At 43.2% G+C, this 18,495-nt stretch overlaps 1 protein-coding gene across 5 annotated transcripts in view; it reads right to left on the minus strand.

The window, feature by feature from the left end:
- The window catches only part of klhl3 (kelch like family member 3), an 83,041-nt gene extending 71,909 nt beyond the window's left edge, over positions 1 to 11,132 (minus strand). For 2 of the 5 annotated variants that reach the window (XR_004413434.1, XR_004413431.1), the window contains exon 1: positions 10,912 to 11,132. Coding sequence is in view for 1 of the 5 variants with exons in the window: in XM_033029377.1 (XP_032885268.1) it covers positions 10,912 to 10,973 (62 nt within the window). In the remaining 4 variants the exon portion in view is untranslated. Of the gene's footprint in view, positions 1 to 10,612; positions 10,752 to 10,911 lie in introns of those variants that run through there. The other 3 variants (XR_004413432.1, XM_033029377.1, XR_004413433.1) reach the window with 2 other exon arrangements.
- Between the last annotated feature and the right edge of the window lie 7,363 nt (positions 11,133 to 18,495).

Raw genomic sequence — 18,495 nt, forward strand, 5'->3', positions numbered from 1 at the left:
AACACAATCATTCAGTAAGTATTAAATAAGTGATCCAAGATATTCACTTCTGATTTTAGAAAAGACCCACACAGTATTTTAGTCTCATAATTAATTGGTAAAATTCCAAAGATTGGGTTTTGCCTCAAATCATATAGACACAATCAAATAATATTCTCCAAAAACTGCTCAACAATACACTTCATAAAAGACATTTATTTGTCTGGTGAAATGGCAAAACTAAATGAAAGTTTATAAGTAAACAGGAATCTCACAGAATATTGACTGGAAAAAGATCAAGTTCATATATATTTTTCAAGAATTAGTTTAAAGCAAAAACAAAGTTGGTACTTTTTTTTACTCTTCAAGGGAGAGAAAATTCGGTATTCCAAGAGAAAGTAAAGTACACATGCACTGATTTTAAAATATCTTCCTTACAAAATAAGTCACATATACATGTTCATATTGCATATTGTGCAATATTTGGAAATGCTTACCACTTTCAACTAAATTGTCACTGTGGAAAAGACTATTCTTAGAGTTTGTGAACAAAGAATCTTTGAAAAGTAATATTATTAATAAAGTCATTTCTAATTATATAACCTGAGCAAAAATATCCAATTAGAGTATCAGTGTAAAAAGTCAGATTTCTCTATTCTAATAAACTATGGTTAGATAGTGTTCATGGAAATATATAAATAGTCACAAAGGACCCAATCATGGAAAAGTGGCTTAAGCTATCCACATTTAAGACAAATAATAACCATTTAGTAATATACCAAATACTAAAGCTATCTGTATTAAGTATGTGTGCATATGGAAGATTTGGGAAAAACATTTACAGAAGGCATCTATTATACTACACCCAGTAAATGGGAAACTTCCTTCGGAGAGATAAATTGTCAGCAATAAGATTCCTTAACCACAACTGTTCCAAAACGAAGTCAATTAGCGGACCAATTACCGATTTTCAGTGTCTGCAGTTTCATTTAAAGTGAAGTACAAGTATCTCTTGAGTTACAAATTTAAGTTAATGCCATTAATGCTATGAGATAGGTGCCTTCAATTTATTTAACAATTTTCACTCACAAATTAAGAGTCACTTTCCATGCACAGGAATGCTTTGTACCAAAATTCCCTGAGCACAGCCTTTCAAATGATAAACTTTGACTTAATGAAATGTGCTGCAGTACAATCATTTTGCAAGTCAAGGAATTCTTATGTGCTGACATGCGATAAGAAAGAGAAATATGATGCCTGGTAGTCAAGATCTTCCTGTTTAAGTCAAATCTAACTAGCAAAGGAAATATTTTTCAAACCATAATTTTTGACATTTAGTACTGCTCAGACTACATAACAAACCATGACCAATCTAATCCCAAAGTGCAGTTTCTTTATCCTGTGATACAAATTACATTTTATAAAAATGGTACAATCAATACAGTGAATCCACAGCTCTCAATGAAGATGAAGTTCTCAATGTGACAACCTTGCAAAGTCTTCCAAAGAATCTGGAGATGTGCCTAAATTGGGAAGGCTACTCCACAAAGTAGTCAAGTAAAGTTCATTATCAAATGTACAAGTACTATGAAATACAGATACAATGAAAATCTTGCTCACAGTAGCACCACAGGCACATGGATTCAAGCACACAAAAACAAATTATACTTAAATTATATATAAAGTACACAAAATTCTGCAAGGTGGTAAGAAAGTGGCAGACAATGCAACAAAAAAAAAAACATTAAAGCAAGTGTATGGAGACATGAGACTAGATGCTGTCAGATGTTTGCTGAAATCTTGAGTAAAGTACCATGTGCTGGAGGAACCCAGCAGGACAGGCAGCATTTGGGAAGGGACAAGCAACATTTTGAGTTGGAGGTCCTTCTTCACAGTGATGGAGTAGGGAATACAAATCTGGAAATGCGAGGTGGGAGCAGAGCAAAGACTGACATGTATATAGGCCATGGATATAGATAAACGCGAGGGGGGGGGGGGAGGTGGGATGGGGGAGGGAGTGTGGAAGGAATGATTTTCAGATGGTTGGATATAGACAAAGGCTAGAGGTGAAAAGGAGATAAAAGGATAGATAAATAAAAGAGTGGAATATAAAGTCGGAGGGAGGGAGCGGAAAGTGGAGATGAAATAAAAGGAATTGGGGGAGATGGGCGGGTGGGGAGATGAATGGAAGGAGGAGGAGTAAAGAACAGAGAGCTGGGGGTTGTGGGAGAAATGTGTGCATACAAGAGCGTGTGGGGGGTGGAGGTGAAACGAGCATGGGGATAGGTGGGGATTACTAGAAACTGCAGTCCTCCATTTTGGCCATAGTGCCAAAACGGGATCTCTTTAAACCAACTGGGATTTATCATCACCAAGCTACCTGCTGCAGATGCATCTGACTATTGATACTACTAAAAGTCTGATCTTGTTCCTGTTGTTCTGTATATTGATTTTAGAAATAAACGCTGCCACTGTGATTTTTGGCCATCTTACTCAGAGTCCCCCTCCCCCCCCGCTGCGCAAGACAAGAGGAATTTTCCCATCGATGAAAAATAAAAGAGTTATTAGTGTTTAAAAAATGTTGAGATTCTCTCTCCTGAAGGCCACGCCCCTTCCGGAGGGACTATAAAACCCAAAAGTGTGGAGGTGCTTCAGTTCTCTGCAAGATGGGGGAGCGAGAGGTCATAATTCTCAATCTGAGCTGAGAATAACACTGAACACATGTCTATTAAACTGTGAGTGGTTTTACTAACCTGTCAATGCCCTTAATGTGGTTTGAAAATGCAAAAGTGTGTTTTGGTTTAAAAGTGCTAAAGCTGTGTTGCCTTTGGTTTTGAAAGTGGCCATCTTACTCAGAGTCCCCCTCCGCTCATCAGGTGCCGAGGATTTTTCCCATCGATGAAAAATAAAAGAGTTATTAGTGTTTAAAAAATGTTGAGATTCTCTCTCCTGTCAATCATGCCATGAAGGCCACTCCCCTTCAGGTGGGAGTGGGGAGGGACTATAAAACCCAGACGTGGCTCAGTCTCTGCAAGATGGGGGAGGGAGAGGTCACAACTCGCTGTTTTTAGCGGCCTTGCACCCTGCTTGAAATGGTAAGAAACTGCACTTGAATTTGGTGCCTTTTCACCCTGCTTGAAATGGAATTTCAAGGAATAACTGTGAGTCAACTGCGAGCCCACACCCCACACTGGCCACCAATATTGGAATTGGTGGAGAGGTGGAATATTGCGTTGGGGGACCATCCCTCCCTTGTGATGCTGGGACCCAACGGGTCCCACTTAGTCTAGTAACAACTATAAATCTTTGTGGAGCCAAAGTCCCCTCTTCATAGAGGACAGCTAGTTCACTACATCAGTTAAATGAGATACTCAGCTGATCCAATAACTCCAAAATGGGCACATGAGATACTATGGGCCCTCACCAAGAGCAGGACTATCCCAACACATCTCTCGCTTTAGCAAAACAGAAACCAAGCCAGGTTAAATGGGAATTAAAGATTTATTCTTGTGCTCATCAAATGTTACTTTAAATACAGCTATTTAAGTCAAGTTATAGTTTCTTGGTGAGTTATACATTCTCAACACTCCATCAGTATTTTGGTGGTGCCCCAAACCCTCAAATCAATATATTAATGACCACCTTAAATTTCTATCCCCAATCTTGGGCTTCCCACAAACTTTGATACATTTTCAAATCTGGCTATACAACTGAAGAAAATTGATTTTACCAAATCTTAATTTCCAAAATTATCCACTGTTGCTCATAGAAAGATATATTTTAAAACTGAACAAAGCGAGTGATTCCATTGCACATAGACAGGCACAATTAATAAACAAACTTCACAATAAGAACCGTTTGATCTTAGCACTTGGATCTGACTTCAAATATAACAACTTGCAATTTGAATGTGCAAAATATCTCACAGCAACGTTAACATCATTTGACATCATGACACAAAAGGGGCCATTAATACTTAGTCTTAAAGAAGCCCAAAGGTAAAGGGTGGAGAGATTTAAGGAGCAAATTCTGCAGTTTGAGGCCGGGGCAGTTGATACCAAAACCATGGAAATCAGAGAACATGCACGGGGCTGGAATTGGAACTTAATTAATGTTCAAAATCCAATGTGGGTGATGAATGAATGGCCTTGTATGGGTTTTTTAAACTCAGATGTCCATTTCTTTCCTTACTACATAAAAAATACTATTGGTGGCCTCTTTCATATCCAAGTTGGTCTTTGCTTGAGGGATCGGGCAATATACAACAATATCCTTACACATTTTTCTTCAGATGGCTTTGGATACTAGATCAGCTTTCAATCTAGTTTTCATCAAGTGTAAATTATCAGCCAATTTAGATTTGTGCCAATTTTCCAGGGAATTTCATCAGACTCTTTACCAATGTATTTTCACTTGTTACAGTGTTAAATTTGTTGAATTTACATGGATTTTATCTCATTTATCACAAAAGCTACTGTATCGGAGGCCAAGGGTGACCTGTTGGAAATATATAAAATATATAGCTGCATAGATAGGGTGTACACAAAATACCATCAGGAGAATACATGTTTAATTAAAAGTATGTAAGATAAACTGTCAGATTTTACCAGGATATAGTCACACGATAATAAGATTTTACTCTCTTATTTGTCCAAGAAAAAGTAATGTTATAAATGCAAATGGATTTTGATACAAAGCTTGAATTTTTTTTTAAATATTGTCTACCGTGGAATAAAAAAAGCACCTTATTGAGAACACTTTCCTTCAGAGCCATCTAAGTAACAACAGAATCATTTTCTGTTTACTAATTCAAGCAATGTACACTTACAACTCACAACTTACAACTCACCTTGTAGAACTTTTACCCTTACCTCAATTTTTATCACCTTAAATCACTGTACTCTGGTTATTATTCCCTTTTGCCATTGAAAACTGTTTCTCCTTTGGTAAACTATCAAAACATTTATGATTTTGAACACCACTATCAATTCTTCCCTAACAAATTTATTTTCTTTTGCCTCTCCACATTACTGAAGTTCCTTGTATGTTGTACCATTGTCATGAAAATAAACATTGACATAATTCCCCAAACTTTTTTATTACTGTGCACAATACTAAGAGCTAACCTATAAAACTTTAGTATACTGTTTTTGTCTATCTCTACTTCTGCTGATAGAAAGAAAGGTACAGTACTGGAACAAATCTGAAGAAGGATCTTGACCCAAAATGTCACCCATTCCTTCTCTTCAGAGGTGCTGCCTGTCCCGCTGAGTCACTCCAACATTTTGTGTCTACTGGAACAAACCGTTCGGCCCGCAACGCCCCATGCCAAACGTGACGCCACGTTAAACTAATCTGTCTGCAGATATTCCATGTCCCTGCATTCCATAATAAATCCAAAGATTCTATATGCTGCAAGATCTTTCCCCTGCCGATTTAGAAACATAGAAAATAGGTGCAGGATTAGGCCATTTGGCCCTTCGAACCAGCACCGCCATTCAATATGATCATGTCTGATCATCCAAAATCAGTACCCTGTTCCCGCTTTCTCCCCATATCTCTTAATTCCGTTAGCCCCAAGAGCTATATCTAACTCTCTCTTGAATACATCCAGTGAATTGGCCTCCACTGCCTTCTGTGGCAGACAATTACACAGATTCACAACTCCCTGGCTGAAAACTTATTTCTTCATCGCAGTCCTAAATGGTTTGCCATTATATTCTTAAACTGTGAACCCAGGTTCTGGACTTCCTCAACATCGGGAACATTTTTCCTGCATCTAGCCTGTCCAATCCCTTAAGAATTGTATATGTTTCTATAAGATCCCCTCTCATCCGTCTAAATTCAAGTGAATATAAGCCCAGTGGATCCATTCTTTCATCATGTCAGTCCCGCCATCCCGGGAATTAACCTGCACACCCTCAATAGCAAGAATGTCCTTCCTCAAATTAAGAGACCAAAACTGCACAATACTCCATGTGCGGTCTCACCAGGGCCCTGTACAACTGCAGTGGGACCTCCTTGCTCCTATATTGCTCCTATATTGAGATTCTCTCGTTATGAAAGCCAACATGCCATTAGCTTTCTTCACTTCCTGCTGTACCTGCATGCTTACTTTCAGTGACTGATGGACAAGGACACCCAGGTCTTGTTGCACCTCCCCTTTTCCTAATCTGACACCATTCAGATAATAATCTGCCTTCTTGTTCTTGCCACCAAAGTGGATAACCTCACATTTATCCACATTATACTCATCTGCCATGCATCTGCCCACTCTCCCAACCTATCCAAGTCAACCTGCAGTTTCAATGCATACTCCTCGCAGCCCACTGTCACCCAGCTTTGTGTCAACTTGGAGATGTTATATTTAATTCCTTCGTCTAAATCGTTAATATATATTATACAATAGGCAATAGAAAATAGGCCCTACGAGCCAGCACCGCCATTCAATGTGATCATGGCTGTTTATCCCCAATCAGTACCCTGTTCCTGCCTTCTCTCCATTTCCCCTGACTCAGCTATCTTTAAGACCCCTATCTAGCTCTCTCTAGAAAGTATCCAGAGAACCGGCCTCCACCGCCCACTGAGGCAGAGAATTCCACAGACTCACAACTCTCTGTGATAAAAATTGTTTCCTCGTCTCCCTTCTAAATGGCTTACCCCTCATTCTTAAACTAGTCACTGCCTGCTATTCTGAAAAGGACCCGTTAATTCCTACTCTTTGCTTCCTGTCTGCCAACCATCCCTGAGGCCCTTTGACCCTGGCAACATGTTTTAAAAAACATATTTAAATCTATACATAACGAAAACTCTGATCTTGTTATCTTCCGATTTGTGCGGTCTTTCTATTTGCGCAAAAACGGTTCGCGATAGCGCTACGATTTTTCGCCAGTTCACTCACCGTTCTCCTATGCTGCAAGTGTACCAAGTTTTGTTCCGATCGGTTGAATGTCGTAAAAGTTAGCGAGGTTTAGAAAAATCTTAAAAACCGCATGTGTGCAGATTGTTCTCTTCTCCAGCCGTTCAGCGCCGCGCGGATTAGTCTCTTCTCCTGTCACTCACCGGGATCGTCCGCCACTTCCTGCGCCATCGCGTCTTTACTGGAGCTGAGGATCGCCGACGGAGGCTTCCAACCAGACACAATTTTCGGAGGGACTCGAAGCAGCCCAGCCCCGAGCAGCCCAGCGTCGGAGACCCAGTACAGCGTCGGAAACCCTGCCCAGCCTAGCCCAGCGTGGGAGATGCAGCCCAGCCCAGTCGGAGACCCAGCCCGGAGTCGGAGATGTCACCAAACGGAAAGCGGAGACTCTGTTCCCGGCGGAGGAGAACGACCAGCGCCCGCTGTGAGTCCCCATCGCACCGCCAATTCCAGCCGCTACCTCCCCCCCCTCTAGCCCATGGCTCTTCCCCCTTCTTTTCTCCAAGCTCACTTCCCCCTCCCCCCACAACTCACCCCCTCCCCTGTGAAACCCCCCTCGCCCATGGCTCTTCCCCCATCTTTTCTCCAAACTCACTCCACCCCCCTGCCCACACACCCCTCTCCCCCCACAACTCCCCCCCCCCAGCCCACACACCCCTCTCCCCCCCCAACTCCCCCCCTGCCCACACACCCCCTCCCCCCACAACTCCCCCCATACCCCCACCCCCCCACACATATTATTCCTATCTAACTTGTATTGCTGTCGTAACTACTTCTCATTAATGTAGAAATCATTTAAAAAGAATTAAAATAAAGATTCCACAACTGGGTTCATTTAAAAGAGTTACTGTCATTTTTGGAATTAGTAGAGTAAATTGATTAACAGATTCCACTTTTCAGACTCCATCTGCAGATGAAATTCACCTCCAAATTTTACACATGCAATGACAGTGAACAATCAGCAAGGAAAATTAAGTATGGAACTCAAAAGGTAAAAAAGAATCAAACAATGCTTATTTTTACATGGAAACGCAAATGAAAACCTCAACCAGGAAACCACAACACAAATACTTCACACAAATATAAACTGCAAAAGATACATATCCAAAAATGGAAATAAGTCCAAACGGTCCTAGACTTAATTATTCTTCCAGTTTAATTTTCTTAAAATAACTGTAGCGAAAGTGGACACAACATTTGTACAGAAAGACCAAATATCACACATTAGCGATAACATTTTATCAGGCAGCCTAATTATCAATGTATTCTGCAGAACTCCAGTTGTTTTATGGCTTATTTGATCATGAATTATTACAAATTGCACTCCCTTTTGAGCATGTACAGGAAGATAAATCACTGTGAAAGTCAAAAGGTTCCAAAGTTACAGAAAAAATTATGTTTCTTTAATAGGTACATATGACCTTCTACTTTCTTTTCTGAGTCATTGTTAAACCATTGTAAAAGCACGTCAAAGACTTTATTCCTAGCCTATGCTTAGCACATCTCAGCTGATGAAAAGGTTGGGACTTTACTTTAGGATTCCAGTAATGTGGCACAGAAACAACTAAATAATTGCAGTTTCTGATCAATGTCCAATGACCATGCTGGTGAGCAAAAGTGTTCATGGTTACTGCGTGCTGATAAGATTTGGCTATAACAGATATCAAAAATACTATGCTAACATAGTGGTTAAACTCACAACTAATGAACAGCTGAAAGTCTGATCTGTCTGAAGATGGGTCCTGACCCAAAACATTACCAATCCATGTTCTCCATAGATGCTGCCTGACCCGCTGAGATACTTCAGCAGTTTGTCTTTATAGGTGAAATTTTCTAACATGTGAAACACGAGAACTCTACCAAACAACTAATGCAACAAAAAGAAAAACAGAAAGCAATAGAAAGTGTTTATACCAATGCCAGCAATTAAAATTCACCAGCATAATACTGTATAACATATTGGCAGCAGAATGCAAACCATATAAGAACAAGAATGAATACAGCCAAGGCGTGTCAGAACTTAAATGTAAATCAAAAATAATTTGCATTTATATAGCAACCAGTTTTAGTTTAGAGATACAGCGTGGAAACAGGCCTTTCGGTCGACCATTGTCCATCCTGCCAACCTTAACAGAGTAAAATTTACCAAACATCATTGTCTTCCAAAAATGTCTATTTTATGTACCTCACTATTTTCCCAACCTTAAATGACAGCAACTCCTTGTGACTAAAACAATTATTACTAAAGATGCACTTCCCCTCCAACTATTAATTGACAAAAAGTGGACAATATGAAAAAAAATACAATTGAACAAACTAAACCCTTTGCCAATAATGTTAAGAAAAGACACAGGTTCTCAGTCCACGAAGATTTAATGGTCTTAAACTCACAAATTTATAGTATCCATTCTGTTAGAGTGATAATGAAGTATAAAACACTTTAAGATTGCTGGGTGCCACTAAGGTGATATGTACTACAATGATTACCTACTACTGAAAAGGTACTGACGCCACAAAAATATCACTTTACAGTAAATCGTTATTTACTGTAAATACAGGATCATGGTAATGAAATTCTGAGTTAGATGATACTAGTTAACATTTTCTAGAAACAGTTATGATTGGAAAGATTTTCAGCAACACAGCTGAAATTGGAGGGGCTGTTCCTCAAATATATATTATGCTAGCTCAGATGTGCAGGTAGAGCATGCACAGGATGCAAATAAGCCGCTTATTGATAGTAAATAGTTATTATTTTTTCAAAGGGTAGGTAAGTTTGCACATGTGTTTTGGGAGAAGTAACTAAAATCTTTTAAAATAAATCGTGTGGACAAGAGCCAGCCAAAGTGGACAAAGGGACGGGGGGGGGTGAAGTAAGTTGAGGTAGGGAGCGAGTGGTCACAACAGCACAAGGTGCGGAGGATGAGGCTCAGAGGCCAAGAGTGTTTTATTGTCGTATGTCCCAGATAGAACGATGACATTCATACTTGCAGCACAACAGAATATGTAAACATTGTAAGCAATATAATAAATGAGAAAGACAAAAAGTTCAGTGTGTATTATATATATATATATGTGTTTTATATATATATATATATATATATATATATATGTGTGTGTTTTATATATATATATATATATATATATATATATATATATATATATATATATATATATATATATATATATATATATATATATATATACTGAACTTTTCTTCTTTCTCATTTATTATATTGTTTACATTTATATGTGTGTATATATAATTAAGAAGTTCAATGTGTGTGTGTGTATATACACGCACACATTGGACCTCTTAATTATATATACACACATGTATGTATGTGTGTGTATATATGCACACACATAAATATATAGATACATGTATGTGTGTATATATATTTACACATACATATAGATATATGTAAATGTACAAATACACAGATATATGTATACATATGTATGCATGCATATACACACACATATAGATATATTTATACATGTGTATGCATGCATATACACACATATAGATATATTTATACATGTGTATGCATGCATATATACACATAAAGATAAATTTATACATATGTATGCATGCATATATACACATATAGATATATTTATACATATGTATATACACGTATATAATACACACATGTGTGTGTGTGTGTGTACATACACACATCCATAAAAAAACAGCTCAGCAATACCAACCCTTCCTCATCCATCGTGATGCGTGTGAGCCGGGGCACATGAGGCGGCAGCTCCCGAGCCGGATGCGGACAGCGAGGGGAGCAGCGGCCTCAGCCTGCGCGGTGGCTCCACGCCCGCCCGGCCGCCAGCCCGGCCTCTCTCTCTCTCTCCCTCTCCCTCCCCGCGCCCGCCCGCACGGCCGCCCTCGCGCCCAACCGCCCTGCCTCCCGGTCAGGACCCCCGACTTTAGCTCCCCGCCGCGGCGCCTGATTCCAACCTCGTCCCCGCCACCTTGGTGCCTGGAAGCGATGGTCGCTCACCTCGTCTGTGAACGTCCGCTGCGAGAGTCCGCAGCATTTCTCGATGTGTTGCAGGGATTCATGCAGCTCGCCGTGTATGTGTGTGCGGGACAGGTGATGGAGAGAGAGAGAGAAGGTGGAATGATTTTTTTTTTAACTTCAGCAGTAATCACATAAGCAAAACGTTTCCACTGCTAACTACTACAGCTGCCGGTGCTTTCAACCATAGCCCACGTTGCAACCAACAATAAAGTACCCTGTGTGGGCAGACCAGAGGTTAACAAACCAATCAAAGTGCAATGTTCAAGTAAATATTTGCTGATGTAAATTTAGTTACTTCTGGACTAAACGAGTGCAGAGTGAAGTGCCCAGATATTAATCAATAAACCTATTGCACATCTGGAAATATCACCGAAAAAGTTCATCGTTTGTGATAAGTTGTACAATTACCTCCTCCTCTTCAGGTTATGATAGTTTGCAGAAAGAACATGAGAACTTAGAGTCAGAGTGATACAGTGTGGAAACAGGCCCTTCGGCCCAACTTGCCCACACCGGCTAACATGTCACAGCTACACTAGTCCCACCTGCCTGCGCTTGGTCCATATCCCTCCAAACCTGTCCTATCCATGTACCTGTCTAACTGCTTAAACGATGGGATAGTCCTAGCCTCAACTACCTCCTCTGGCAGCTTGTTCCATATACCCATCACCCTTTTCACCTTGAACCTATGTCCTCTGATCCTTGAATCCCCCTACTCTGGGAAGACACTCTGCATCTACCTGATCTATTCCTCTCATAATTTTATACACCTCTATAAGATCACCCCTCATCCTCCTGTGCTCCAAGGAATAGGGACCCAGCCTACTCAACCTCTCCCTTTAGCTCACACCCTCTAGTCCTGGCAACATCTCATTTACATCCTCGTAAATCTTTTCTGAACCATTTCAAGCTTAATAATATCTTTCCTATAACATGGTGCCCAGAACTGAACACAATATTCTAAACGCGGTCTCACCAACGTCTTATACAACTGCAACATGACCTCCCAACTTCTATACTCAATACTCTGACTGATGAAGGCCAATGTGCCAAAAGCCAAAATCCTCACTAACTCCTGGGAAATTCTGGTCCATGACTAAATGGGGAAGTGGGGGGGGGGGGGGGGGGGGGGGGATGGAGGTGGTCTGCTTCTTGCACAGGGCCTATGTACTGAAATGCATGGGCTTCAACCATCATGTATGCTCTATCTCTACTTTGACCGGCATGGCCCAAAAATTCTCAGAAGTCAGTGGAGATGTTGTATTTCTTCAGGCAGTTTTGAGCACATCCTTTAATCTTTTCTTTTGTCATCTGATAATCTCTTCCATGACAGAGTTTTGAGTGAAATGTCCATTTTAAGATTGAGCATGAAATGAGCATGCAAACATAATGGCCTGCCCAACATTGCTGACTGAATGCAAGTCTGTCCTCATCACTGGAGATATTGGCTTGGCAGAGGACTTATCCTTCGAGTGAACGGAAGATTTTTCAGAGATGCTGTTGGTGGTATTTTTGCCATTGCCTTCAGACATCTACAATTAGCAGATCAGAAACATATAGAAAGGCAGGACTCACTGCTGCCTCGTAGAACCATGTACTATGTGTCGGCAGTTTTGATCTCAACCTTCTTCAATTAACCAAAAACTGCGGGAACATTAAAGCAGTAGACCCAAGGAAATGCTGGTTTACTAATATTTTAGGTAACTATTCTCTCCCCCCCCCCCCCCCTTCCATCTCAATTCCTTATGCTTGAGTGTACATCCATATTTCCCACTATCCTGCCCCCCCATTCCTGTTTTGGCCTGTCCCCTCCACCTTTTCCTTTCCTCTGATTTCATTCCTCTCCATGTCATACCAATTTAGCTCCTTTCTTATCTCTAACCTTCGTCCACCAATCTACCAATAAAAAAAAACACCCTAAATTTATCTATCATTCACCTGGTAGACAAAAGTGCTGGAGAAACTCAGCAGGTGCAGCAGCATCTATGGAGCGAAGGAAATAGGCAACGTTTCGGGCCAAAGCCCTTCCGCAGGCTGCATCATTTGCCAGGCTTTGTCCCCAATGAAGAAAGGTCCTGACCTGAAATTTCACCTATCCATGTCCTCCAGAGTAGCTGCCTGACCCGCTGAGTTACCTCAGGTCTGCATTGAAGGCTGTAGTGAATTTCATCATCAGTCAACAATCAGCTAAAAAGCTCCTGAGAAGTGGTCAATATTTTCCAGGGTTTTGCTCTGAACTTTATTGAGAGTAGGATTTTAGGGCAGCTGAGCAAACCTTTGACCCAGTGAGGGATAAATTGAAGAGTTTAAGAAAGAACTTCAGATGCTGGAAAAGTCAAAGGTAGACAGAAATGCGGGAGAAACTCAGCGGATGAGGCAGCATCTATGATGCGAAGGAATAGATGACGTTTCGGGTCGAGACCCTTCTTCAGACTGAAGAATTGAAGAGGTTTAGTTTAGAAATATAGCATGGAAACAGGCCCTTTAACCCACTGAGTCCAGCTGAGCATCGATCAACACCATTCACACTAGTTCTGTATTAACCCACTTTTTCATCCATTCCCTACACATTCTGGGCAATTTACCGAGGCCAATTAATCTACAGACCCACACGTCTTTGGGATGTGGGAGGAAACCCATGCAGTCACAAGGAGAAAATGCAAACGTCAAACAGGCAGTACCCAAGGCAGGATTGACCCCGAGTTCCTGACGCTTGAGGCAGCATCTCTACCGATGCGCCGCTCCCAGGCTTGTTCAGCCAATCCCATCATAAAGACCTCCACTCGATGTCTCATTATTCACATTAATTGAATTATTTCAGATAACTTGTACGGTTGCCTCTTGGTACATGTTACAACAAAAAAAAATACCAATTCGTCATATGAGGATTACTTCACAGTTTCATTCTTGAACATGTCTTTTACAGATTTATGTTGCTATGGGTTACATTTTAAAGTTATTAACAATCCAGGAAGGCTTTTCACATAAAATAATTCATAACAGATACAAGGTTGGTGGGTGGGGGCGCTGCAAGCCGGCAGCCCTGCCAGCGTGTCAGTTTTTTCTACTTTTTAATTTTTTTTAGTGTGTTTAAATATGTTTTTAATGTTTCTTTGTGTGTCTTGTGTGGGGGGGGTTAGGGGTAAACCGCTTTGGTCGCCTCCTCCACAGGGGAGGCGACTTTTTCCATGTCGCCTCCCCCGTGGCTTAACATCGAGGATCGGTGCGGCCTTTCCCGGAGACGCACCCGGGGCTTCAGCGGCGGGCGCAGCGCGGACTCTCGGCGTGAAGCGGGTTGGCCCTCGCCGGAGGGGAGCGCTCCGTTCGCTGGCCTGCGGCAGCCTGAAGCCACGGTCTGCGGAGCTCCAGCTGGCTCGACGTCTGCAGCCCAGGATCCCTCGTTGGGGACCCGGGAGGAGAAGAAGCCACCACCGCCGGCCCGCGGCCTACTTCTACCTCGGGCGCGGCGGTGACTTACCATCGGGAGCGGGGTCCCTCGCCAGGGACCCCTGGAGGGGAGCTTCGACCGCCGGCCCTGCGGTCTGCGGTGCTTCTGGCTGCGGCGCGGCGGGAACTTTAAATCTTCGACCGCCGGCCTGCGGCCTACACCAACTTGAAACCGCGGTCTCCAGTGGGGAAGAGCCGATTCTGGATTTACCTGGACTTTCAATCATCTGGATGCCCGCAGCGGTGGCTGCGGAGGGTTGAGGCCCCGACCACGGGGGGAAATGGAGGACTGGCCAAATTTTGTGCCTTCCACCACAGTGATGAATGCTGTGGTGGATGTTTGTGTTAAATTTTTATTGTGTTTTTGTGTGTTCTTTTTCATTGTACCGCTGCTGGCAAATTCATTTCACTTGCACTTTATGTGCAAGTGACGAATGAAACTTGCCTATTTCCTTCGCTCCATAGATGCTGCTGCACCCGCTGAGTTTCTCCAGCATTTTTGTGTACCTGACAAATAAAACTGATTGTTGATTGTTGTTGATTGTTTATGATCCATCTATTTGAAAAGTGAAACCACTTTTACTCCACTTCTTTGCTCCACTCGCCTTCCCCTTCACTCTCCATCCACCTGCCCACAGTTTAGCATCAGAGGATTGAAAATAACCAGCACAGAATAGAACAGAGAGGGTTTATTTTATTTAGCGAGTGCAAAGTCCTTTAGCCAAGCAGTTGCCTCTTGATCTGCTGTATGAAGGGTGACAAGTCCTCCTTTGAGTCTTTGTTGAGGGCATGCTTCAATGATGTGTTGCATTGTTTGCTGCTCTCCACAAGCACACCGTGGGGTTGGGCTGCTGCCCCATTTGTGAAGGCTGGCCAAGCAGGGGCCATGTCCAGTCCTGAATCTATTCAGCTTCGTCCACTGCTTCCTTGGGAGATTGGTGCCAGGGACCGGTAGGGTAGGGTCTGACACCAGATGTTTATTTGGGACGTCCTTGGACTCCCATTCCTTTTTCCAAGCTGATTGGATGGTGAAATCAGCTGGTGGTGGGTTCTTCCAAATTGGTCGTCTAGATGGAAGTCGAGCAGTGGGTGGGTTGAAGATGTCCATGTGAATTGGCAGGTGAGGGGAGTTTTTGGTCTTTTGGAGCATCCTTTGAGTGAGGACTACTCGCCAGATGTGTGGAGGGGCTATGTTGGATAGGACAGGGAGCCAGGGGAGTGGTGTTGAGCGGATTGTTCCTGTGATGATCCTCATTGTTGAGTTCAATTGGGTGTCCACATGGTGTGTGTGGGATGACCTGGACCAAACAGGGGCACAATATTCGGCTGAAGAAAATGCAAGGGCTAGTGCTGAAATGCGCAGTGTGGAGGCTGCTGCCCCCCACTTTGAGCCAGCAAGCTTACTGAGGAAGGTACACAAAATTGCTGGGGAAACTCAGCGGGTGCAGCAGCATCTATGGAGCGAAGCTTACTGAGGAGATTGTTTCTGGACTTCACCTTAGCTGCTGTTCTTTTGAGATGTTCCTTGAAAGATAGGGTCCTGTCAAGGGTCACTCCGAGGTAGGTTGAAGTGGGGGCATACTTCAGTTTGGTCCTGCTCAGATAGATGTTTGGTTCTCTTGTGGCTTCTGCATTATGGAGGTGGAACACACTGGAGACCGTTTTTTCTGGGCTTGGTTTTAGGCGCCAGGTTTTGCAGTACTCGTCTAGTTTAGCGAGGTCTTCATTGAGCACCTGTTCCAATGTACCAAAATCTGGTGCTTGGAAGGCCAAACAGATGTCATCTGCATAGATGAATTTGCAGGATTTGGTGGTGGGTAGGTCATTTGTGTAAAGGTTGAACAAGGTTGGGGCTAAAACTGACCCTTGCGGGAGCCCATTCTTCTGCGTTCTCCATGCACTCTTGTTCTGTCCAAGGTGAACTCTGAACCTGCGGTTGGAGAGCAGAGATTTGATGGTTTCTGATGCCCAGGCAGGGAGTGCTTTGGTGAGTTTTAGGAGGAGGCCTTTGTGCCACACAGTGTCATAGGCTGCGGTGAGATCAAGGAACACTGCCCCGGTCTTCAGTTTGTTCTCGAAGCCGTTTTCAATGCAGGTGGTTAGGGCCAGAACTTGTTCTCCTGTGCTGCGGTCCTTGCGGAAACCTGCCTGATCCACACTGAGAATCTCTTCTACTCCTGGAGATATATGTTGTAGTATAAGGCGTTCTAAGATTTTGAGTGGGACGCAGAGTAGAGAGATTGGGCGGTAGCTTGCTGGTAGTTTTTCGTCTTTGCCAGGTTTTGGTATAGCAATGACTTTTGCTGTCCGCCATATCTTTGGGATGGAGTTAGTCTGTATGGCCCTAGTGTAGAGTTGGGTCAGCCAGGTTAGAGCTCGGGGGCCCAGGTGTTTCATGAACTCTGGAGAGATGTTATCATAACCTGCTGCCTTTCCACATTTCAGGCCCTGCAGGACCTTCTCCAGTTCAGCCACCTCTAAGGGCTCAGGGTTTCTTTCCTTTCCAGGTGTTCGTCGAAGTGTCCTTAGCTCTGTTGTGACAGCTCTTCTGGTGGACTTGTCTTGGGATGCTTTTGCAATATTCAGTAGGTGGGATGCAACCTGGTTGGGTGTGACAGAAGGTCGGCTTTGGGTAGGGGGTTTCTGTGCAGCTCCTAGGCGGCGGATGAGGCTCCAGCATTTTCTGCTAGAGTGGGTGAAGTTTAGCTCTGTTACTGTCTCCTCCCATTTCCTTTGCCGAGCTGAAGATAGTGATTCAATGAAATGTTCTGCTATCTCAGGGTCCCCTGATGTTTTGTAGGTTTGTAGGAGGGCAGCGCTTTCTCCATCCAGGCATGGGACGTAGAGAGGACGGTAGCCTCTTGGAATTGTTTTGTGGGCGGATTTATAGATGGCGCTGCAGAAACGGTTGTATGCTTCATCTACAGTGATGGTGTGGAGTGGGATGGTAACAACACTCTGGTCTAGAGTTTCACTGTATTTCTTCCAGTTGGCTTTGCGGAAATTCCAGCGCATCTTTCTTGAACTGTTTATGACTGGGAAGTGTAGGCCGATGTGTATGAGTGAGGGGCGGTGTTGACTGTGTGGGAAATCTTCCAGGATGAGGGTCTGTGCAGGGTAATGGGTTCCATTCAAAGAGCTGACCCAACACAGGTCAGGAGAGTAGTCCTTGTTCCACCAGGCAGAGTGGAATGTTCCTCTTTGTTTTGGGTCGTGTATGAGAGCAAGGTCATTTCTGGATGCCCAGTCTGAAAGTGCCTCCCCGTCATGATCCGCTGCTGGGTAACCCCAGTCAGGGTGGTGGCTGTTAAAGTCTCCCACATAGATGGCAGGGTGGGGTAGGGTGAGTAGGACTTGCAGATCCCAGTTGGCACTTGGTGGCTTGTACACATTGACAATGTGGAAACCACCAATAGTTATGGTATCCGAGAAACTTGCTATGGTCAGGTGACTTGCTTCAGCTATCTCGGAGCGCACATAGGTGACACGTCCATGTTTGGCATGGGGAGCTTAGCAAAGAAGATCAAAGCCATTGATGGTGTAACGGCCCGCTTCCTCTGTGCCAACGTGAGTCTCTTGGAGACAGATTACGTCAATGGAGTGTTGGTGGGCAAGGACTTCAATGAGGCGTCGCTTGGCTGCAGAGAGGCCTTCAACATTCAGTTGTAGTATTCGGAGAGCAGGTCCAACTGCTAGGTGCTCTTGATGCTGGTCGTTGTTACTACTTTCGGCTTTGGGATAATGACTAGGATTCTTAGACTTGGCTCTCAGGCGTCGTCTTGTAGAATTTAGTCTGCTGGAAGGATCATTGGCTTCCCCAGGCGAGCCTGGGTACTGACGGGGGGCGCGACGAGAACGCTGATCCATTGTCCCCCACAGAGAGGGTACACAAATGTAACTGACATCTGGGGGCAAGCACCTTAGGGGTGGTTAATGGTCTGTGAATCTCAGGGTAGACTAAGCTTGGAGTCAGATAATGAATTCAGAAAGAGGTGCAAATTGTCCAAAATCAATTTATCATGGCACCTGAATCAAGAATGGTTTTGATGAAGTCATCAATGGAGTCAGTGTAAATGACCTGTGATGAGATAAAGGTATTTGAAAATTTCCCAGGTACAA

This window comes from Amblyraja radiata, chromosome 11 (genome assembly GCF_010909765.2).
Source record: "Amblyraja radiata isolate CabotCenter1 chromosome 11, sAmbRad1.1.pri, whole genome shotgun sequence".
Classification (NCBI taxonomy): domain Eukaryota; kingdom Metazoa; phylum Chordata; class Chondrichthyes; order Rajiformes; family Rajidae; genus Amblyraja; species Amblyraja radiata.